General features: G+C 37.1%; 1 protein-coding gene and 1 long non-coding RNA gene across 3 annotated transcripts in view; both read left to right on the top strand.

Annotated features, from left to right (window-relative positions):
• LOC128568948 (uncharacterized) overlaps positions 1–25598 on the top strand; it is a 136010-nt gene that overhangs the window by 83727 nt on the left and 26685 nt on the right. The window lies entirely within an intron of this gene.
• On the top strand, positions 2481–2696 carry LOC128568947 (phosphatidylinositol N-acetylglucosaminyltransferase subunit Y-like). The gene has a single exon (XM_053566957.1). The coding sequence runs from the start codon at positions 2481–2483 to the stop codon at positions 2694–2696; it is 216 nt and encodes a 71-aa protein (XP_053422932.1).

Consider the following 25598-nt stretch of genomic DNA (forward strand, 5'->3'; position numbering starts at 1 on the left):
CCCTCCTATCTTTATGTAATGCCCCTCTTTACCTATTAATTTTCTTTTCTCTGATATCTACTTTGTCTGATATAAGCCTCTCTAGCCTGCTTTTGATTATTGTTTGTATGGTATAGATATTTTTTATCTTTTTTATTTTTAACCTTCCTATATCATATTTTAAATAAGTTTCTTAAATAGTTATAAAAATTCTATTATAAACATTCTGAAAATCTCTGATTTTCACTTGCTGCGGTTAGGCCATTTAAATTTAATATAATTATTAACATATGTGAATTTAGGTTTACCATTTTATGGTGTTCTACTTCCTTTACATTTGATTCCTTTTCCTACTCTCTTTGGTGTTATTTGAACATTTTAAAATAATCTCCTTTATTTTATTTTTTTATTTTTATTTTTTGTAGAGACAGAGTCTCACTTTATGGCCCTCGGTAGAGTGCCGTGGCATCACACAGCTCACAGCAACCTCCAACTCCTGGGCTTAAGCAATTCTCTTGCCTCAGCCTCCTGAGTAGCTGGGACTACACGCGCCCGCCACAACGCCCGGCTATTTTTTGGTTGCAGTTCATCCAGGGCGGTGTTTGAACCCACCACCCTCGGTATATGGGGCCGGCGCCTTACGGACTGAGCCACAGGCGCCGCCCACCTTTACTGTGTTTTTAAGCTCTATCTTATCCTATACTTTTAATGATGCCTTTTCTAGGGATTACAATATAAATATTTAGCTCTTCTATTATTCAGAACCAATATTTTACCACTTCTATTGTGATGTTTCAATCTTTCTTTCCATATGTTTATATTGTGGTTTTTATATATGTTACATATATATTCATTGAAAACCCCATTAGACAATGTTATACTCAGTGAGTAGGGCGCCGGCCCCATATACCGAGGGTGGCGGGTTCAAACCCAGGCCCGGCCAAGTGCTGGAGGTTGCTGTGAGTCCTGGGACGTCATGGCACTCTACCGAGGGCAGTAAAGTGAGACTCGGTCTCTCTCTATATATATATACTTTTTACTTTCTTTTTTTTGTGTGTGTGTGGTTTTTGGCCGGGGCTGGGTTTGAACCCGGCACCTCTGGCATATGGGACCGGCACCCTACTCCTTTAGCCACAGGCGCCACCCTACTTTTTACTTTCAGTAGTCAAATATATTCTGTAGAAGTTAGTAAAAGAGTATTATCTTCCATTTACCTGGATATTTACCATTTCTATTTTTCTTTACTCATTTATAACATAATTTCAGGTTTCCTTATTATGATTTCCCGAACTCTTTCCGAAGATCTTCCTTTAGCAATGTTTTTAGAGCCACGGGTTTTTTGAAGTTAGTATTTTCATTTCATCTGGGAATGTTTTTACTTCACCTTAATTTCTGAAGGATATTTTCTCTACGTATAGAATTCTCATTTCAGTAGTTTTCTTTTGGCACTTTAAATCGACAATCCACAGAATGGCAGGGAACACACACACACACGAAAACTCAAGCTAATCAACAAGAAAAAATTAACCCCATTAAAAAGTGGGCAAAAGACACGAACAGAAAATTTTCAAAGGAAGGTAACAGCCAACGAACACATGAAAAAATGCTTAGGATTATACCCAAGAATAGGGGGAAGGGGGAAAGGGAGGGGAGGGAGGGGGGAGGTGGGTGGACGGAGGGTGATTGGTGGGATCACACCTATGGTGCATCTTACAAGGGTACATGTGAAACTTAGTAAATGTAGAATGTAAATGTCTTAACACAATAACTAAGAAAATGCCAGGAAGGCTATGTTAACCAGTGTGATGAATGTGTGTAAAACCAGTGTACGGTGCCTCATGATCGCATTAATGTACACAGCTATGAAAGAAAGAAAGAGAAGGAAGGAAGGGAGGGAGGGAGGGAGGGAGGAAGGAAGAAAAGGAAGGGAAGGGAGGGAAACAAAGAAGGAAAAGAAATAAAGAGAAGGGAGGGAGGGGGAAGGGAAAGGGAAAGGGAAGGGAAGAAAGCTTAGGAGTGGAAAGCTGGCCCCGCTGGCGGAGGGAAAGGTGAGGAGCGGTCGCCTGCTGCCCGACGAGGCCGAGAGGAGTGGCCGCAGGCTCACCTGGGCGTGGCTGGGGACAAGCACTCGGACCTCTTCCTCTGCGGTCGCCCACAGGTGTCTGCAGGCCTCGGGGTGGCGGCCATCAGCAGACCGGAGGGAAAGGGCAGAGGAGCCGCCCTGAGGCTTCCACCCTGCGCTGCTGGAGGTCTTGGTGTGCCCTCTCTCCAAGAAGCAACAACTGAATTGATTAATGCAGAGCTGGGAATAGCCTATCCAATCATTGGTGGAATTCCTGATATGATACCACAGGCAGCTAGGACGACACATCAAAGTAAGAAGCAAGCAGAGGTGGAACAGCACTAGGTTATCATTTTTTAAAAAGCCACCACAACAACTAAATTTTCTTAATATGATATACCTTTTAAAGCAGAGTGGGGGTAGTAAGTGGAGGAGAAGAATGTTTCTGTCTCTTCCTACATTGACTGTTCTTATTCCACTGGTCTCTTTAGCAGGACTGTTCTACTCAGCCTCTGTGGAAGAAAAGTTCCCCCGTGGCTGCACTAGCACAGCCAGTCTTTGCCTTTACACTCTGCTCCAGCCCATCACCACACCAGTGTGTGTGTTCTTCCATCTTTGGACTTGGATGGGTATTAAACTCTTCCGGCATAATTAATGGAACCAGAGCCAGGGTGGTATCTATATACTGGATATGTCTTGGGTATGTCTATCTTTGAAAGTTCAACTGATTGGAAATACCGGAGACCCATTTAGTTTTCAGGACAGATGCTTTTGCCTTGCTTATGTCACACTTAGGCCTATGGGAGGCTTTAGTTGCACAAGCTTCTTTTATTGGACCTTTGTTCTGCCTTTGTTTTCTGAAGGTTCTGACTTAATAATTGCTGTATCAGGAGAAACATTTTGGCAGTGTCTTGTTAGACATTAACATACCTGATGACTAGTTCTTTTTTTGTTTGTTTTGTTTTGTTTCTTTATTAAATCATAGCTGTGTACACTGATATGATCATGGGGAATCATTCTCTAGCTTCACAGACCATTTGACACACTTTCATCACACTAGTTAACAGCCTTCCTGGCATTCTCTCAGTTACTGTGCCAAGACACTTACATTCCACATTTACCCAGTTTCACATAAAACCTTGTAAGATGCACCGCCGGTGTAATCCCACCAATCCCCTTCCCTCTACCCCACCTCCCCCCTTCCTCCCGTCCCTTTCCCCCTTCCCCCTATTCTTAGGTTGTAACTGGGTTATAGCTTTCATGTGAAAACCCTAAATTAGTTTCATAGTAGGGCTGAGTACATTGGGTACTTTTTCTTCCATTCTGAGATACTTTACTAAGAAGAATATGTTCCAGCTCCATCCATGTAAACATGAAAGAGGTAAACTCTCCATCTGTCTTTAAGGCTGCATAATATTCCATGGTGTACATATACCACAATTTATTAATCCATTCGTGGATCGATGGGCACTTGGGCTTTTTCCATGACTTAGCAATTATGAATTGGGCTGCAATAAACATTCTGGTACAAATATCTTTGTTATGATGTGATTTTTGGTCTTCTGGGTATATGCCCAGTAGAGGGATTACAGGATTGAATGGCAGATCTATTTTTAGATCTCTAAGTTCTTATGCATCTATTATTTAGTCATTTGAAATTTTATTTGTATAGCTTCAATGTATTAAGTAAAGTCATCAGTAGAGAACAATGAAATAATTCCCAAAGAGCTATGTTGGTATGGTTGTAGAGAAATGTGTTTGTACTATTGTGATATAAAACCATAAAATAGAGTCCTTAACTGCTTTTTCAATTTGACTGTTGTTGGTGTATATAAAGGCTACCAATTTATTAATGTTGATTTTGTAACCTGAGACGTTGCTGTATTCCTTGATCACTTCTAGGAGTTTTGTAGTAGAGTCCCTAGTGTTTTCCAGATACACAATCATATCATCTGCGAAGAGGGAGAGTTTTACATGGATGGAGCTGGAACATATTCTTCTTAGTAAAGTATCCCAAGAATGGAAGAAAAAATACCCAATGTACACAGCCCTACTTATGAAACTAATTTGGGACTCTCACATGAAAGCTATAACCCAGCTACAACTTAACAATAGGGGGAAGTGGGAAAGGGGGGGGGTGGGTAGAGGGAGGGGAATCGGTGGGATCACACCTGTGGTGCATATTACAGGGGTATTTGCGAAACTTGGTAAATGTAGAATGTAAATGTTTTGGCACAGTAACTGAGATAACACCGGAAAGGCTATGTTAACCACTGTGATAAAAATGTGTCAAATGGTTTATGAAGTGAGTGTATGATGCCCCATAATCATATCATTGTATACAGTTATGATTTAATAAAAAAATTAAAAAAAAAAAAAGAAAGGGTTAAGACAAAAAAAAAAAAAAACCATAAAATAAAATGGAAATTTCATGTACTTAGAAAGATTCTGAGTTTGTAGAATTTCCTTCATTTCATTGGCATCCAATGCTTATATTAATAATAAACTAAGATGTTGACACTTTTCCATAAAAAAATGCTTAACATCTCTACTCATTAGAGAAATACAAATTAAAACTGCAATGAGATATCAACTAACTCCATTGAGAATGGCACTTATCAGAAAAGTCCCCAACTAGTGCTGGCAAGGTTGCAGAAATGTGCACTCACATGCTGTTGGTGGGACTGCAAAGGAGTACCACCTCTATGGACAGTAGTATGGCGATACCTCAAAGAATTAAAAGTAGACCTACCATTTTGAACCATCAATTTCACTATGAGGTATTGACCCCAAAGAGAAAAGAACATTTTATTACAAAGGCACTTGCACTTGAATGTTTATACCAGCACCATTCACATTTCCAAGGATGTGGAAACAACCCAAGTGCCCATCAATACTTGAGCAGATTAATAAAATGTGGTATTTGTATACTATGGAGTATATGTACTACTCACCAATTATAAAAATAAAAATGGTGCTCAGTATGTTTTGTAACAACCTGGATGAATCTGGACACCATTGTTCTAAATGAAGTATCACAAAAGTACTTATGTGATACTTAACAAATACCACATGTACTTAACACTAAATTGGAATTAGCTGGATCAACATTTGGAAATGTTGATCAACACTTAATAGGCCCATATAGAAATAAAACTCAATGGAAATTGAGTAGGTGGGAGGGGGGAGGATGGGTTTGGGTCAATTCACACCTGACAGGTATAATGCATACATTCTGTACACTTATAACTTTGACCTGAAATGTACAAAACAAATTATATAACCAAAATGCATGTACTCCTGTAATATTTTAAAATAAAAAAATGTTGTTTTACTTCCTCTGTTGTTTCTGATTTTAAAAGAATACAAGCCACGTATGAATTTTTGTATGTGTAGTGCTTCACTTTACTTGATTGCTTACTGTATTTTTCACCATATCTAGTTTTTAGTAGTTTGGTGGTGATGTGTCTTGACATGGCTTTCTTTGTGTTTATACCGTTTTGGATCTTCTGAAATTGAAATTGTAGGTGTATGCTTTCCTGCCCTAATTTAGGAAGTTTTCAGTCATTCTTTCTTCAAATGCTTTTTCCTAGACTGTATTTTTTTCTAGTCCTTTGGTGACACAAATATTAGACTTTTTAGAATTGTTCTACAGCTACCTGAATCCGTGTGGGGCTTTTTTTCCTACCTTTTTTTCTTTCTCTGTTTTCCAGATTGGATGATTTCTACCACATTATCTTTATATTCACTGATTCTTATGTAATCTCCATTCTGTTATTTGCCCATTTAGTGAATTTTTAAAATATTCTATTACTGTATATTTTAGTTCTAACATTTTATTTAATTCTTCTTTATGTCTTTTTTTTCCCCCCGAAATTTTTAACTTTCCAGTCATTTAAGAGTTCTTACTATTGCTTGGAGCTTTATAGTAGTTTCCTTGAAGATTTTTGTCAGATATTGTCAATCTCTGTGCCATCTTGGCATTGATGTCTCTTTTTCCACGTGAAGTGGGATTTTCCTGATGCTTCAAGTGCTGTACTATTTTAGATTACATCTTAAACTTTTTGAATATGGTGATTCTAGTTCTTCCTTAAATTTGATGATGAATTTGAACATTTTTGTTTTAGCACGTATCGAGCTTGGTTGAGGTTAGCCTTGGTTGGCCTCAGTTTCTGTGCAGCATTTTAAGAGTGTGGTCCTAGTGTTACTTCTGCTGTCAAACCTTTTGTGCTGTTATTTGGATCTCTCCACCATATGTGCACCCAGCAGGGGACTTAGACATTGGCTTTATCCCTAGTTTAGTTGTCAAAGTCTCTGTATGCTGTTTAGGGTAAACTCCATACATGTGTGTCATGGAATTGAGCTCAGGAGTTCATAAAAGACTTTACAACATCTCTAGTAGCATTATTCCACCTGATTTGTTTTTATTTCTGAGTAATGTCTTGGCTATTCGAGGTTTTTTTGTGTTTCCATATAAAATGAAGGACTAGTTTTTCCAGATCTTTAAAGTATGACAGAGGTGCTTTAATGGGGGTTGCATTAAATCTGTAGATTGCTTTGGGTAGTATAGACATTTTAATAATGTTGATTCTTCCCAGCCATGAGCTTGGTATGTTTTTCCATTTCTTGACATCTTCGGCTATTTCTTTTCTCAGAGTTTCATAGTTCTCTTTATAGAGATCTTTCACGTCCTGATCTCATCCCTCTGTGTAATCTCCTTGGTGTTTGCTGTTTACTAGAGGTTTCCTTTTTAGTCATCTCACCAAAAACCTAAGGCTTTAGTTATCCTTCTCTGCCATGTATTTCTTATAAAAGTGCCGGATTCCAGGGAAAAACAGCAGGAGAATAGAAAACAAAATTAATCAATCTTGGGCCATAGACTCTGTAATCACAGAGGAAATTTTCCCTCCTTCAAAGTTTTGGATTCTCTGGATGCTATTACTGTTGCTGTTGCCATTGTTATCAGAGTGCTTGAGGGTTAGGGAATAAATGGGAGAATGAAGAAGAGAGGTCAAAAAAAGTGGACCTTCCTATTCTCTTTTCTCACTATTAGAATCTTATCTAGATGTTTTCTCCTGGATCTTTTTCTGTTCTGTTTGTACCCACATCTGCGTTTGTGTTCCATTCAGGCATTGGGGATATTAGGAGGGGGCATAAGTTTGGTAATGTCATTGCCAGTTTGGTGGTCCTTGAAATTGTGGTTCTTCCTCAATCTTCCTGCTACTATTTACTTGCTGGAATTTTCAGTAGCTCCTGCGTGTATTTTGTTCAGGTGTCTGGTGTTTAGTGGGAGAGCCAGAGTGGCATGTGATTACTTCGGACCAAGATCTCCCAACATTAATATGACCTTCCTTTCTTGAGACATATACAGAGGGTGCCAAAAAAATTATACACATTTTAAGAAAACCAAAAGATGTATTAAAATTATAATACTAAATATATACCAATAGCGAAAGATGAATACAAGAATACAAGTCAAGTTTGACTTCTGCAATTGCAGAAGGGACTCAAAGTAGTTACTATCAGCACCCAGACTCTTCTGATTATGGTGAACTGCTATTAAAGCAATATTGCAAGACCTCCTGGATCGTCCCTTATGTACATCACACAGTACTGTATTTCTCAAACTTATCACAAATGTGTGCAGTGGTTACTCATGTCGGACGTTCTGCAGCATACTCAATGTCTCCATTGTCATTGTACTTCCACAACGTTCTCCAATTTCAGTCACCACGTCAAACTGGTCTTGCCCTCCTTGAGTAACAAGGAATGACAACTGCGCTTCCATCATTTTCTTTGACTGTCCTGCCTTTCCCATGATGACAGTGGCATTCATTTGATTAATGCCATCTTTTGAGTGAACATCATACTACAAGTTGCTACTGCAATTCGATTCAACTTTGAAAAGTAATACCTAGATAACATTTCTTAAATTGAATATACATATTTTTGGCACTCCTGATGTATTATTTTTAGGCTTCATGGCTATTTATGTGTGAGTCAGTTTCATTGCTTATTGAAAATCTTTATGATAGTAGGATATGGTATTTTACCCAGATTTATATGTCCCATAGCATTTAGGAGAATGTATACATCATTCATTTTTACTCAGAAATTTTTGTTGACTCAGAAGCTACATAAAATTGACTAACTTCACCTCTAGAGCATTCCTATTAAAACAGTCTTTGGTAAATCTGGATGTTTTAATGTAATTAAGAATAAAATAAAATAGCCATTATGCTTTCATCTCTTTACTATGAAATTAAGCAAAAAATCCACACCTAAGACAGTTTTTGTTCTATTGAAAAGAGAGAAACTCTCCATTAGAGGGCATTTAATGTCCTTAAAAATAATGTTCAAAGTTGATTTCCTGGGAAGAAACTGCTAAAATGCCTGCACAGTTCTCTTTTTCCTTAAAATTGTATTCAGTGCTTTAATCTAAGAATTCATTCTCAAACAGTCTTTCTTGGTAGACCAGTAATCAGTGTATTAGACTGAGCAACTTCAAAACTACCTTTATTAATTCACTCACATTCATTAAATATTTACCAAATTCCTACACAATACATAAGGGATGTGAATACAAAAATGTATGAACCGGCTACTTCCCTCTAAGAAATTTGCAAAGATTTTCTACAAAGGGACAGATATTAATGATTTTAGGCTTCTGAGATCACTTGGTCTCTGTAACAACCACTCAACTCAGCTGTAAGCATATAGAGACTATATACAGACAGTATGAATATAAATGGACATGGCTATCTTACAGTAAACTTCATTTACTAAAACAGGTGGCAGTTTGGATTTGGCTCATTGGATACAGTTTGCCAAGCCCTTCTCTAAAATTGGATTGTAATGAAGGAAAAAAGATACAGAATAACAAATTATAACATCCAAGAACATTTAGTGGCTACTATAGTACATACAATGAGTTATCTAAGTTAGTCTGGCAACAGCGATGTATAGAGAAGTCTTCCAGGAGGAGGTGATATCTGAGATAACTTCTGAAGTAAAAGTAAGATGACTAGGTGACAGCTTATCAGAGAGAGAAGGGAAGGGTTGAGAGGGCATTTATTTAGGAAGATATAACATGAGAGCAGATGTACATAGGTATATGTACAAAAGTATACATAGACTTGGATCTTCTAAAGGTGAAAGGAAAAGGCCAAGAATCAGTTTTTCTCAGCAGGTGTGGTGTCCAAGTGAGAGGTAATCACTAGGGATCCAGTGAAGGGTTTTAGGTTGAATATTAGTGTACTTAGATTTTTGGTGTATATTATTGCTCTGGTGGCTGTGTAGAAGAAGGCTTAGAAGAAAGCAAAACTAGAAGCCAAGGCATCACTGGGAGGCTATCCAGAAGAGGTAAAACATCTGGAAATTGGTCAGCAGTAGAAGGGAAGGTGGTTGGAGGAGTCATATTCAGGAAGTATTTAAAAGGCAAGATCAGTGGGACACAATGATTGATTAGATGAATGAATATACTGTATAGAAAGGGGAGGGAAAGATGAAAGTCAGGGGTGACTCCCAGATTTACAGCTTGGCAGTACCACCAAATGACATCAAGAATATTGGAAGGAAAAAGTAATTTAGGAGGGGAGAGAATGCGAGTTTAGACAAGTTCTATTTCAAGTAGTTATGGAGGAGAGATCCAGACGAAGTTGTTCAAACTAAAATTGAATACCTATAATCAAACAGTCAATAAAATATGAATACATAAAGAGGGAATAGTATAATATGTTATTTTCAAAGACGGTGAAGTAATGAGGGTTAAATCGGTGTAGATACAGGTGAGTTTATAAGATTATGCTTAGGGGTAGGGAAAGAAGTTGATGCAAATCACACTTGATGACCTCAAATTTTTGATGAAATAGACAGGGCCATACATTAAGAAAGAGAGAGAAGGGCTGAGTCCTGGGCTGAAGAAAGTGGTAAAGTTTTGCAAAATTCTTGTGAGGAACTGGAAAGTGAACCAATGAGAAAAAGCATGAGGCTCATAAGTAGCTTCAGCTCATGAAATTGTAAAGACTCTAATTATCACCATGAAATGAATTTTACCAGTGATGCTGGATCACTGGGTCAGAGGAGCAGAGAGAAAAGATTGTAGAATTGAGGGGGACATTATGCGCTTTCTGACAGTGTGGGGCTCAGCTGGGCTAAAAGTCATGGGGAAAAAAGTAAGAAAGGAATGTACCACAATTCCTGAGTACTTCATCATTTCTTTTATAGATTCCTGGATTTTCTCCTGGTCTCTTAATGATAGAGAATGTTATTCTGTCACTTAAGTCAGTGTTCAGATGTTTCTTTTTTATGTCTTTATGGTTCTAAGGCAAAGCATATCCTTATTATCCTTTGATAATATATATTTTTTCAATTTAGATTTTGTGAAGTTATTTGATTATCACCTACTTAAAAATTACCATACTGGGCGGCACCTGTGGCTCAAAGGAGTGGGGCACTGGCCCCATATACCGAAGGTGGTGGGTTCAAACCCGGCTCTGGCCAAAAACTGCAAAAAACAAAAAAAAATTACCATGATATCTCAATGAACATGTAGAGATTGGGACTGTGAGTGGTGCCCTCTATAGAGCAGGGAAACAGAAAACTTGCACAGCCATAAGCTGTGGTCCCGGCAAAGCTAATAACGTGATCTTCTCCCTGTTCAACGAAACATAGGGATGATTGAGTTACCAATTCAATAAGCTGTCTCTCATGGGTGTAAATTCCATATGGAGTAGAACTTACAGGATTATCAACATTACATTATGTCAAGCTTCTCTTTACAAATGAAGAAACCAAGGCTTAGAAAAGTTAAAAACTATATACTATAGAATCATGCTCTATGATAGAGGCATTTTGTGCTGAAAAAATTTTAGTATCATCCATTCTTCTTATATATTTTCCATATGGGACAAAGAAAACAGAGTGGGCTCACTCTGTTATCAATGCTATTAAAACATTGAGAAACTTGTAAGTCAACAGAATTAGAACAGGGCAAGGCTGTTATACACATATTACCTGAACTATGAGAGTTGTTAGTGGACATACACTCTGGCTCCCTCTGATGTGGGAAGTTTATACTCATGCTAGTATGAGTGTATGTGCACACATGTGTACACTTCGCAGACGAATGGTCACACGGGAAGCCAGGGGCCATCCGTGGACCCCAGCCAATGCCACTTCTCAATTCAGTTGCCCTAACTTACATCCATCTTTCTTTTTTCAGGCAGCGTCTCTGGAGAGACATAGTACAGTTAGTCTGTGGCCTCATCAGGCATAAAACTGCTCTGTAATGAAAGGCCTAGGCCCAAAGACCCCATTTCCTTTCCCCAGAGCTACCACTTATGGAAGTTTGGATTTCCATTTCACAATGCAAAAGGACAGGTCATTGGGCCTACAGTCTTTGCTCCTCCAATTGGTAAAGTAAATTCAAAGACTGATGTCTCCTGCTACTGACCTTGTGAAGGTGGCCATGTTTCTTCAGCGTGGTGATAGTGTTCCCGTTGTTTTAACCTACTGTAGGGCCAGACCCTTGCACGCACAGGTCAGGTGCTGCAGCCTGGTCTTGTTGAGAAAGGATGGTATCAAGGGACCTGCAGAGGTGCTGGAGAAATGTGTGGCTACCAACACACGGTTTTCTAGACTACTGTTCATTTCGGACTACTATTCTGGACATTCTCTGTACGTGATGTATGGGAGTGGCTATTAGTCATCTATATTTTCACTTTCTTCATTTATAAATGAGGACGGTGAGGCCCAGCATATTAGTCATTTGTCTAATTTTATGCTGCAACTGGAGGAGGTAGAACCAAAACCTAGATCTCACCCCAGAGCCTTTTTATAGCCTCAGACTGTATTTTTTATTTGCTCATCTGTAATAATCACTTATTTTATTATGTACCAGTGTCTCTTTCAGGTAATAGTTTTTCAAGTATGATCCCTGAGAAGTATGCATCAGAATCTCTTGGTTGAAACACAGGCGCGTTCTGTTCCAGGACTATCATTTTCATGTCTCTCGGATTAGAGAAACTTGTGTTTTTAACATGCTTCAGGTGATTCCTATGGAAAATCGTGTGTGTGTTTTCACTATTTGTTTTGAGATAACCTTAGACTTAGAAGGAATTGCATAGATAGTGCAGAGAATTCCTGTGAATACTTTACCCTCTTTCCCTTAATATTAATATACTATCTAGCCATTTATTACAAACATGAAGACCAAGAAATTAACATTGAAACAACACTATTAATTAATTATAGACTTGATTCCTATTTCATCAGTTTTTTCACTATTTTTCCTATCCTAAGACCCAGTTTAGGCATTTTCCCATTGCCTTTAGTGGTTATGTATGTCAGGTTTTACTGCTGTATATAACAGGCCCATGTTTCATATGACAGCAGCTAACTCCTGGCTCTGAAGGCAGTCAAAGAATTAATTCAGGTAATGATATATTTAAACTCAAGTCACAATGACAAGACTATTAAATAATGCTGCAAACATTGAATTGGTCAGACTCAGAATGAGAGGACATAAAAGATCATTCAGTCTTGAATTCTCATGTTATTGATGTAGATATTATAGCCCAGAGATTGAAACTGAGACCCATATTACTTGGCTGCAGGCTTCCTTGCAATTTTAAAAATATTTGCCCCTCTGATTGAATTTCTTCCCTTCATCTCAAAGCAAGGATCATGAACAGTTAAAATGTTCTGTGTCTATGATTTCTTAGGATTCTTCCAGTTAACCAGGGAGAGAAATACAAAAGTCTCATTTTCCCCAGTTTGTGAAACTGGTTCAGAGAGGGAAACTGACTTCCCCGCAGTCCCCTGCCAGCATGCAGCTGGGCCAGTCCGCACCTCCGCACCCTGACTCCTGAGTCAGCACTGGTTTGCAGTGTACCACACGCCTCCAGCCCTGCATTTGTGCACTCGGTGCTGAAGTGGGTATTTTGTGTATTCACATAGAACATTTGGAGGAGCGAATATTTATACACAAATTCAAATAGGGCACCCAAATGGGGAAACACTGTGAACTTGGCATATTTAGCAATTATAAATGGGAGATGTGGTTACGGAAAGAGAACTGACATGAATCAGTACGAAATTCTGTACTTGGCAAATAGGAACAGATAATCCCAAGATTTTTTTTTTCTTTTAAGTACTTTAGTCCTTGTCTGTCCTGAGAATAAAACGGGTTACCCCATGAATTTTCTTACTGCTAGTAGCTTTCCATATTTCTGAAAAAAATATTTGTTTTTGTAAGAGTAAGCATAATTTAGGACTCTGGCATAAACGCAGATACTAGAAAAATTGCACGCATGTATAGAGGAAAGATAGAATTTGAGGCCATATTTTGTCAATAAAACTAGTTATATGCCTGAAAGCAAATAGCTTTTTCTTAATACTATGCTTCAGTTCTACCAAATGTAAGATTGGAGGATTAGAATTGGTGATTTTGTGGGGCAAAGCCACACTAGCATCGATCACAAGGGTTTCCCAGGTGTGGAAGTTGGTAAGTTAAGCATCATTTGTACCACCAGGTAATGTGGGGATAATCATATAAAAAAGTGCCACTATTTTCTTCTATTGTCTGTGCTTCCCAAGGTCTTACTTTAACACTGTTTCCTGTTGGATCTTTTTGTCAGAGTCTTAACAAAAGCCACATCTGTTCCCATCTTTATTTCTTTCTTTAAAGGCATAACTGGTTGTAAAAGTATCTCTCACCCCTTTCCGGCTGTGACTGTCTTCTGAGTTCCTATACTCTCTGAGCATCCAGGACAGAAGCCTTGTTTTTTATGAGGTTTTAGATGACAAAGGTTGCCTTAGTGGGCGCCTTTTGGGGAAGAGCTGAATGAAATACTCAACTTTCTCACTTTGAGGTGTAAGTATGGGAGACAATCTTGGCAAATTATGGAATAATGAAACACGGCTTTAGTGTCAGGCACCTAACTTAGTATTTCTATACCCGCACTACCTTTTGCTATCCCCCTCGCCCCAGTCCCTAAATAACACACAGCCTTAAGGGGTTGCCCTGCCGATATGATGCACCTCCTAACAGAGGAAGTTCGAAGACTCACCAGCACAGAAGAATGAGTCTTTATAGATAAAACTTCTGAACGATGTTTGGAATTGTGATAAACCTGGTGAGTTGACCATGTCCAACCCTAAGGGGACTGATTTTTCACTCTCAGAGTTAGCTCCAGAAGTTATCTTAGTATTTCACTTACATTTGAAATACGTGACAAATGAAAGTGGCTATGCTCTTCTACATCCCCTTCTATCTTGTCAATCCCGGATCATAGTTACGGACAGTAGAGAGTCTTAGGTGGACTAGAACCTTGTCTTGAAATTGACACATTGTTTCAATTTATATGTTTATCTGGGACAGCTAGAGTAGAAAGTAGCCTTGCCAAGGATGGAGGTCACTATAGACATTACTTTCTCTGACTTTTCTTTAAATTGATAAGTTTGAAGATAGGAAGTAAATTGCCCAAGGTCACAGTATAAATGAGCAGAAGGGTTGGGTTTGAAACTAAGTCTTAGACTCTCAGAAAAGTAAACTCTTCCCTATGAAGCCATTAATTAAATTCAAGCCTCAATCCAAAAGAAGCTTTGTTTTCTTAGACGAGTCTTAATTTTCCAAGGCCAACTCAATACTGAGTGCATGGAAGCCGTATGGATTTGACGGGACATCCTTGCAATTCTCTAAGGTATGAGACAGGTTTTATTATTATTATTACTTATTTTGAAGTTTCTAACCAATGTTACTTTATAAGTATTCTGAAGGAAAGGGTGCTTTCTATTGTGACTCAGAAATGTTGTGTGAGTCAGAGAAAGCAAGAAAAGCAGCAGCAGAAAATTCTACTCTAAAATTACATATTTTTAAGATACTATGTAAATGGAAAGTTCAGAAGAATAGTTGGATTCTTGAAGACTACCAAGGCTGTCAAGGCTCATCTTAGAGAAGAGTGGTGCTTTCAAGTCAGCATGTTAAGAAAAAAACATCAAGATTAGTTAAAACTACCCTTGAAAATATCCTAGGCAGGTGACATGATACCCCAGAAGTTCAATGGGGCCATTTTTTTTTTCTTTCCTCCAGTGACAGAACAAATACCCACTTCTTTGCTGAATACAGATAAAGTATCATAAAGTACTTGTACTAACAGAAAACAATACAGTGTGTCCATAAACATGAATCACATATAGCATTTAAGATGCTTACTCCCTCAAGCATAGGTGAGAAATAGGCCCGCTGAGGGAGTCACGGTAAGTTTCCCATCTCGTGCTAACGGCTGGAAATGGTACCCAGGGAGGGGAATGGTATGGGAAACTGCTTTCACTATTTAAGCCACACTCTCCTCCTCTCTTACCTCTCTCTTCTCTCTATGCTCTTTTCCCTCTTCCGACACCCAGAATCGAGTCTAATTGAATTTGCCTAAATGCATACATGATATAGAACTACAGAAGGACCAAAAACTAAGGTCTTTAACTCTGGTTCCACCCTGGCATTTCTTGGCACCTCAATCCCTTTTCTCTCCCCGCCTCTCTTTCCTCTACATGTATTTAGTTTGTGCCTACATGTGTCAAAGACTGCAGAAAATACTGAAGTGAATCAGACAGAGTCCTACCCATACAGAGTTTATAGACGTAGTGTGGATGGGAGTAAAAAAGATTAATTTTTATTAAAGTGGAGGGGAAATTGAAATCCAGAACACTGTGAGTTCATATCAGAACAAACTGATCACATCAAGTCTGGGTTCAGAGAAGCAGCACTCACGCCACTCAGGAGCTGTGAGACCATAAGCACATTGCTTAAACAATTCAACTTCTGTCTTCTTAAGAGTTATGTTAGTAGATGATTGTCCTAATTCAATTAAATAGGGCATGTGGGAGTACCTGGAAATGTCCTGGTTATAGTTATCCATGCTATCGCTGACCATCCATCTTGTGCTCATATTTGGGCTGCACTCTCTGGAAATACCAGGGAAGTAGAAGATACAGGCCTGACTTTTCCTTCTTGGGAAGTCAAATTATTCAGGAAGAACAGTGGAGAGATGGTTCTGTGGGACTGAAGCAATACCTGCATCACCAGTTCAAAGAAGGGGGAATCCATCAGTACAGGTGGAAATATAAGAGGATCTTCAGATAATTGGCTACATGTTGTAGGTTTATCGAGAGAAGAGAAGTGAGTAACTTGGGTGTTCCAGGAGGGAACATGGAATGTGGTATGTGTAGCTATAAGGATGCTATCACAGTGTATTGATCTTTCATGGGTGTGGTACGGAGGACCTCAGAGTCAGCTGGCAAGCAACTATGGGGCTGGAGTGTCTGGGTTTCCACATTACTGATTCTTTCCTGTAACCTTCAAACAACAAAATGTTATTTTCAATTATGGATCATTAAAAAATTCTGTATTATAGTAATATTTCTGTTAGTATATGCGCATGAGAATGTTCTTTCTTCTGAATTCCCACTATTGGTTCTGAAGCCACAAGAATGAAAAATACAGCTTCTTTTTGGGATAGTCATTCCCATATTTGAAGATAAGTTTTGCATGTTCTTTTTCTTTTCATACCTCATTTTTTCTTTCTTAATAATTACCATACTTTTCCATAATTCTGTAATTTTAAAAGCAGGTAAAAATCTTTGAGATACTTTTATGAGTTACATAGACCAAATAATTATCTTAAGGTGAAAATTTTTCTTTAAAAAATAATTCAGATTAATATGAGGGTACAATTGCTTAGGTTACATTGTTTGCATTTGTTTGGTAAAGTTCAAGTTGTAGTTCAGCCCTTCACCTGGGGATTGTGCTTTATACCCTTCTGTTGTGACCATTAGGTTAAGAATTTATGAATCCTCTGCCTTCCTCCCATTACTCTTTCCCTCCCCTGCTACTTGAATTTAATTGTGGTTTTTTTGTGATGTGGGTATGTAGTTGTGTGTCTATTGGCCTCATATTGGTATTGAGTACATTAGATACTTGCTTTTCCATTTTTGTGATACCTTACTAAGAAGAATGTTCTTCAACTCCATGCAGATAAATGCAAAAGATGTAAAGTCTCCATCTTTTTATGGCTGAATAATATTCCAGAGTATACATGTACCACAGTTTATTAATCCATTCATGGATTGATGGGCACTTGGGTTGATTCCACGTCTTAGCAATTGTGAATTGAACATACTAGTGAAAATGTCTTCTAGCTCTTTGAAGATTCTTCATACTGCTTTCCGTAGAGGCTGTATTAGTTTGTAAGTCCACTAGCAGTGTGCAAGTGTTCCCTTCTCTCCACTTCCATGCCAACATCTGCAGTTTGGGGACTTTGTGATGTGGGTTAATCTCATGGGGTTAAGAGATATCTCAGAATGGTTTTGATTTGCATTTCTCTGATGACTAGGGACGATAAGCATTTATTCATGTGTTTGTTGGCAGTTCATCTGCTTTCTTCAGAGAAGGTTCTGTTCATTTCTGTAGTCCATTTATAAAAGGGATTGTTTGCTCTTGTAGTTGATTAGTCTGAGTTCTGTGTAGATTTCTAGTTATCAGCCCTTTGTCAGATTCTTAGCAGGCAAATATCTTCCCATTCTGAAGGTTGCTTCTTTGCTTTAGTTGTTATACCCTTAACCTGTGCAGAGGTTTTTAGCTTGATCACGTCCCATTTATTTATTTATTTTTGGTGTTGCTGCAATTGCCAAGGGAGTTTTCCTCATAAAATCTTTTCCTAGATTGATATCAACAAGAGTTTTTCACGTACTTTCTTTTAGAGTGTATCTTGTTTCATGTGTTAAATTTAAATCCTTTATTCAGTGAGAGTCAATTTTTGTAAGTGGTGAGAGGCGTAAGTCTTCTACATGTGGCTAACCAGTTCTCCCAGAAGCATTTATTAAATAGGGATTCTTTTCCCAAGCACATATTTTTGATTGGTCTATCAAACAGTAGATGGTGATAAGTGACTGATTTCATCCCTAGGTTCTCTATGCTATTTCACAGGTCTGTGTCTCTGTTTTTGTGCCAGTACCATGCTGTTTTGATCACTGCAGACTTGTAGTTTCTTCATTTTGAGCACCAAATTTTTTCACTGTCAGGAATAATTTTTGTGGTTATTAAAATGGAGTTTTATGCCCATAAACATCTGTGAAGATATCAAAATTTGTTCTCACCTACTGTTATTTTCTCAATTCCTACAGTATACTTTTCTGGGTCATGGTAGAGCACATAATTATAATACCACCTTATATTGTATTCTACAAGATTGCTGTTTATTTCTTTAGGCTCAAGGATGGTTCATAGCTAAATCCCATATGTCCTTTGTAACCTTGCCCCATATTAACAACTAACTGGAAACAGCCAGGAATCCCAGGCCTTTGGGCTGTTGCCTCCTTTCCAGTTAAGGACTCGCTGGGTACATGTCTATGCAGGAATAGTCAGGTATAATTCAAATGTTATATATGAATAATTTAGATATGATGTTTAGATATAATGTGTCTAGATATGGAAATCTTTATCCTACTTGGAATATACCGATATTCTGTGATGTGTAGGTTAATGTTTTTATCAAATTTGGGAAATTTTTAACCATTATTATCTAAAATATTCTTTTTGCCCTATTCTCCATCACTCTATACCAAAGACACATAAAAACACTAATCCACACAAAAACTTTCATAAAAAATACTCATAGTAGCATTATTCATGAAAGCCAACAATTGAAATAATATAAATATTCATCAACCTAGTGGATAAATGGAATGTGACATATACATACAATTAAATATGAACATTATGATTCCATTTACATGGAATGGAATTCAATACATTGTTTTAATATCCACCTACAAGTATTCCTCTTCTAAGGAAGCTTCTTCAGAGAAGCTGAAAAAAAGCTATCATGTACCAAGTCTTACCACTCTTCTGACAGCATGAGAGGTGTCATTCACAAGTGACAGGAAGATGTAAAATGCACAGGGAGCAAGATCATCAATGAAATTCATGGTGAGGGATCCACCTACGATAAAGGATATGTGAAAAGATCCAATGGTACAAGTGCTTGGAAGCTGTGAAAAGTTCAAATCCTGACTCCATTTTATAAAACCAGTGACCTTAGTTAGAAGGTTTTTAACCTCTGTATGATATTTCTTTTTCATTTTTATGATAGGTATAATTAATAATGTTGAAAAATCACCAAGAAAATTGGGTGAAATAACTCACATACTATTTCTTAGTGTGCATAGAAAATTCAATGCTGTGACATACAAATTTAGAGCAGGCAGTCTCAGAAGTGGCTTGCTCAAGAAGCCTAAAGTCTAGGTAATTATAAAAGTCCATATAAACAGACTGGGCGCAGTGGCTTATGCTTGTAATCCTAGCACTCTGGGAGGCAGAGATAGGTGGATTGCCTGAGATTAGAAGTTTGAGGACAAAGCAAGACCTTGTCTCTACCAAAAGTAGAGAAAACTAGCCAGGTATTGTGATGGGTTCCTGTAGTCCTAGATACTCTGGAGGGTGAGGCAAAATGCAAAACTCTTCAGCTCAAGAATTTGAAGTTACTATGAGCTATGACACTACAGTCAACCCCAGGGCAACTGAGTGAAACTATCTTAAAAAAAAAAAATCAGTATACATAAAATGTCAAATGACATAGATGACATGTATTACTGAAAAAAAGATAGTATAGATACAGTTCAGACTAGAGGAAGACCAAAGTTTGAATACCCTAAGTTTGCCACTTACTGTGAGACTCAACCAATTTTAATTTTTTTTCTAATCTGGAGGAAAGGAAATTAAGCTGCTATGCTCTCAGACTGATTAGAGTGATAGAAATGAGAACATGTGAAAATGCCCAATCCTAAACAAATGCCAGTTTTTGGCAGGGATATTTGTTGGGAGAAAGGAAGTATGTCACATCTAACTAGCCAGGAAAGGGCTGTGGAGATGGTAGAGCTTAGGTAACCCTAGAACAACTGTTGAAGAGTTGGGTTTTCACAAGCACATGGCATTCAATTTTTCACAACTTGTCAGTGTCCCCATGTACCTGCTCCTCGTCTGAGAATGATTGTGACGCTGTCAGAGGCTATGGTTTGCTTCCCAGTTGATTCCTGTCAGAGAAACATTAAAATAAAGTATGCAGAAGGAGTCACAGATCTGATTATTTGGATTAGAGGTCTTCAAAGGGGAGGGTTGTACAAGAGGCAACGCTGGGGGGTTGGGGGGTTGGAGGGGAGGAAAAGTTAAAGCTTACATTTTCACATATTTTAATGTATTTATTTGTGTTTTTAATCTTTTCAAGTTTATTCATTTTTAAAAAACTAACAGTTTTATGTATTGTGTACAACATGACATTTTCAAGTATTTATACATAGTGGAATGGTTAAATATACCTAATTAACATATGCACTACTTCACATCCTTATCATTTTTGTGGTGAGAATACTTAACAGTCACTTTCTAAGTATTTGTTAAGATTTTTGTTTAAGATTGCTTTTGTAATTTGGAGTCTTTTGGGATTTCTATGAATTTTAGGATTGTTTTGTTAATTTCTGTGAAAAATACCATTGTTATTTTGGTAAGGATTGGATTGTTTGTACCTGCATATTGCTTTGGGTAGTGTAACATTTTAATAATGTTAATGCTTCCGATCTACATACATGGGATATCTTTCCATTTATTTGTATCCTCCTCAATTTCTTTCATCAATATTTTATAGTTTTCAATGTAGACATCTTATTCTTCTTGTGTTGGTGTGACTTGATGCAAAATGAATAACACCTACTCACTCAATCTGCATTGAATGGAGAATGCGGGGAGGCCAACACCAGCAAGCACTACACATGGAGAAACAGGGTGCATCCACCTCCAACATCCCTTCCTGGTTTTTATTGAAATGTCAGGCATGAGAAAATACAGTACAGCGGAAAGCTTCAAAGACAGAGTAAAGGTTCAGAAACATGATTAGCTGCATGACTGAACTCCTAACACATCCTGTTTACTGTACTTCTGTTTTGCCTTAATCCTATCATTGCTAAGCATGACTTAGGGTTGGGTCAGTATGCTGTGTCTGGTGAGTACTGTTTTCAGTACTCATGGCCAGCAGCGATTCTCAGATTTTGCTCAGAGCACTCTGTCACTAGCACCTTGCTCTTTTAACTCTATGCTCTATCCCACATCTTCCCCATTTTGTTTTTATTTTAAAATAAATCCAGTCCTTCAAAGGTTGAAAAGGGTGAGGAAGAATCTTTCTTGAAATGAGAATTCACTGGAACATGAAGAGTGAACATGACCTCATCATGAAGAGTTCTAAAAAGTTTGTAAAGGATATTTGAGCCTGTAACAAAGCAAAAGAAAAGTATTAAAGCAAAGGCAGTAAAAATCCACGTTCATAAATTCAGTGCAGAAAAACAGTTGGCAGGATTAAGCCACTTAGCTATATTGTTCAATTCAGTCAAAAATATTATTTTGGGCCTCACTCTTAGTTGTTTTATTTGTAGTCATAATTTATCCTGCAAGGTGGAAATTGCCTATCCCAAGGGGTAGAGAAGTGCACCATATATATGATGTTGAATTTGGGTCCAAGATTGCTATTCATTCACCCCATTCCCTGTTCCTGTTTAACTTTATCTTTACTGCTGGTCATTTCGGATCCTTATTCTGTTTTCAGTGCATACTGTTTTTATTATGGAGGGTCATAGGATCTGGGCTTTTGCTAGCAGAGTCCTTGGAACTCTCAGCCAATGACCTTTCTGTAACTAACACCCACATACTTAGTTAAATTTATTCCTAATTTTTTTGTATCCTTAACAAATTTTCTTTTTATATCATTTTATTTTTTTTTTTACAAATTTTCTTTTTTAGATAGTTTGCTGTTAGTGTATAGAAACACTGCTAATTTTCTATGTTAATTATGTATTCTGCAACTTTACTGAATTTATTTATCCTAATAGTTTTGGGGTGGAGTCTTGAGGGTTTTCTATGTACAAGGTCATGTTTTCTGCACTCTGGGACTTTTTTCCTAGTTGGATGCATTTTCTCTTGCCTAATTCCTCTGCTAGATATCCAGTACCATGTTGAATGGGAATGGCAAAAGGTGGGCATCCTTGTCTTCCTGGGTCTTAACAGGAAAAGCTCTCAAATTTTTTCCGTAAGTTTATGGTATATAAATTTGTTGTGTTGAAGTGAATTCTTTTTATACATAAATTTCTGAGAGTTTTATCTTGAAATGTTGAATTTTATTAAATGCTTTTTCTGCATTTATTGAAATGATCGGGTGGTTTTTGTCCTTCACTTTTCTAATGTGATTTATCACATTTATTGATTTGTATAAGTTGAAACATTATAGCATAAACTGGGATGGAATTCTACTTAATCGGTTGAACCGTATTTTTAATGTGGTGTTAAATTACTTAGTTTTGTTGAGGACTTCCTTTTCATCTATATGAGTTTGAAAATACTTTCTTCTCTTTAATTTTTTGGACAAGTTTGAGAAAAATTGGTATTAATTCTCCTTTAAATGTTTGGGAAAATTCAGTGCTGAAGCCATCAGGTTCTGATGCTTTCTTTCATTACAGACACTTTATTACTGATTCAATCTCCTTATTCATTATCAATATTTTCATATTTATTTTCTATTTCTTTATAATTCAATTTTGGTAGGTCGTGTATGTCAGGGATTTATCCAATTCTTCCGTGCTATCTAATTTGTTGGCATATCACTGTTTATAACAGTCTTCTGTGATCATTTTTATTTCTGCAGTGTCAGTGTTAATGCCTATTTCTAAACTATCAATGTTAATGCCTATTTCTAAACTAGCCAGACATTATGGTACATGCCTGTTGTCCTAGCTACATGGGAGGCTGAGGCAAGAGGATCACTTGAACCCAGGAGTTTGAGGTTGCTGTGAGCTATCATGCTAGGGCACTCTACCCAGGGTGAAAAAGTGAGAATATGTCTCAGTAAAAATAAAGACAACAGGCTCGGTGCCTATGGCTCAAGCGGCTAAGGCACCAGCCACATATACCTGAGCTGGCCCTGGCCCACCAAACAACAATGACGTCTGCAACCAAAAATAGCTGGGCATTGTGGTGGATGCCTGTAGTCCCAGCTACTTGGGAAGCGGAGGCAGGAGAATCACTTGAGCTCAGGAATTGGAGGTTGCTGTGAGCTGTGATGCCATGGCACTCTACCCAGGGCTACAACTTTAGGCTCCTTCTCAAAAGTAAAAATAAAATAAAGAAAAATAATTTAAAAAATCAAAATAATATATAAAGGGTTAGATGGTAAACGTATTTTAGGCTTTGTGATTCAAAACTGAGAATATTATGTAGACCTGTATATATTAAGAGAGAAAACAAACGACCACAAATTTTTTATTGGTGTATTTCTGATTTTGTGTTTTCTATTTTTCCTTGGTCTAGCTGAAGTTTTGCTAATTCTGTTGATCTTTTTTTAAAAAATCAATTCTTTGTTTTTCTGTCTTTCTAGTTGCCATCGTATTCACTACTGCTCTCATCTTTATAATTTTCTTCTAATTTTAGGTTTAGTTGGTTCCTATTTTTCTAGTTTCTAAAGGTGCAATATTAGGTTGTTTATTTGAGGTCTGTTTTTTGTTTTGTTTTGTTGTGATGTAGCCACTTATTACTATATGCTTCCTTCTTGACACTGGTTTTGCTCTGTCCTATAGGTTTTGGTACGTTGTGTTTTCATTTTTTATTCGCTTCAGGACTTTTTAAAAGTTTCCTTTCAAACACTTCATTGACATTGATTATTTTGGAGCATGTTATTTCATATTCATGTATTTGTGAATGTTTTGAAGTTCTTCCTATTATCGGTTTCTAGTTATATATTATAATAGTCAGAAAAAGTACTTGGTATGATTAGAATCTTCTCACTTATTAAGACTTGTGTTGTGGCCTGATCATATTATTTATCCTGGATAATGTTTTGTGTGAAGTGAGGAATGTGTATTTTGGAGCTATTGGATGTTACATACTGTACATGTCAGTCAGGTCCATTTGGTCTAGAATGTATTTTAAGTCTGATGTTTCTTGATTGATTTTTCTATCTGGATGATCATTCCATTGCTGCGAATGAGTTGTTGACGTCGTGTATTATTGCTCTATTGCATTCTACAACATCCTTAAATCTATCACTATTTACTTTATTACATATTTAGGCGTTCCAGTGTTGGGTGTTTGTGGGTGTTTATAATTGCTATATCTTCTTGCTGAATTGACCCATTTATCATTATATAATAATCTCCATTGTGTCTTTAACAGTTTTTGTATTAAACTCTGTTTTATGATCCGTGTAGAGCTATTCTTGCTCTCATTTGATCTTTATTTTCAAGGAATATTTTTTTCCATTCATTTACTTCCATTTTTCTGTGCCCTTAGAGGTAGAGTGAGTCTCTTATAGGCAGTACGTAGTTAAATCTTTTAAAAAGATCTCTTTAGCCACTATGTATTTTTTGATTAGAGATTATAATCCATTTGAAGTCATGGTCACTACTGATAGGTAATGGCCTTACTACTATATATTTTAAATTGTCTTCAGTTTTTTTCTTTTTATTGATCATGTTTTTCTTTCTTTCTTTATTACTATTTTGCTTTGTGGGTGATTTTCTTAATGATAGTTTTGATTCCTTGGTTTTTATTATGTATGCATCTACTACAGGTACTTGCCTTTTAATTACCATAAGGTTTATAAAAAAACCTTATAACAGGTTATTTTAAGCTGATTACAACTTAACTTTGATAGGAAAAACAAAAATGCTTTTGCTCCACCCCTCAACTTTTTAATGTCATCATTTACATCTTTTTATGTTGTATATCCTTAACAAATTATTGTAGCTATTACTTTTAATAGTTTTATCTTTTAATCTTTATACTAAAGATATAAGTGATCTACATACCACCATTATAGTATTCAAGTATTTCATATTTGATTGTGTACTTACTCTACCAGTAGGTTTTATACTTTCCTATATTTTTATGTTATTCATTAGAATTCTTTTCTTTCAGCTTGAAGAACTCTTTTTTACCAAGACATTTGTTTTGGTAATGATCTCCCTCATCTTTTGTTTGGAAAAACCTTTATCTTTCCTTCATTCATGAAGGACAGATTTGTTGGTCAATGTATTCTTGGTTGTAAGGTATTTTTCTCTAGCACTTTGAAATATTAATCCACTCTCTCCTGGCCTGTAAGGTTTTTGCTGAGAAGTTTGATTTTAGGAGTATTTAAACTCCTTTAAATATCATTTACTTTTTTTCTCTTCTGCTTTTTGGAATCTTCTCTATGTCTTTAATTTTTGACTGTTTGACTGGACTACATCTTGGTGTAGTCTTGTTTAGATTGAACCTAATTGGAGGTGTTTGGCATTTCATACCTGGACATTTTTATCTTTCCTCTGATTTTGAAAGCTCTATGCTGTTATTTCTATAATTAAGCTTTTTATCTCTGTGCCTTTCTGTTCTACACAAATTCTTATAGACCAAACATTTGCTTTTGTGATGCTGTCTTATAAATCTTTTGTTTTTTTTTACCTTGAATATATATATTTTTTATTAAGT

The sequence above is a fragment of the Nycticebus coucang genome, chromosome 17, assembly GCF_027406575.1.
Source record: "Nycticebus coucang isolate mNycCou1 chromosome 17, mNycCou1.pri, whole genome shotgun sequence".
Lineage (NCBI taxonomy): Eukaryota > Metazoa > Chordata > Mammalia > Primates > Lorisidae > Nycticebus > Nycticebus coucang.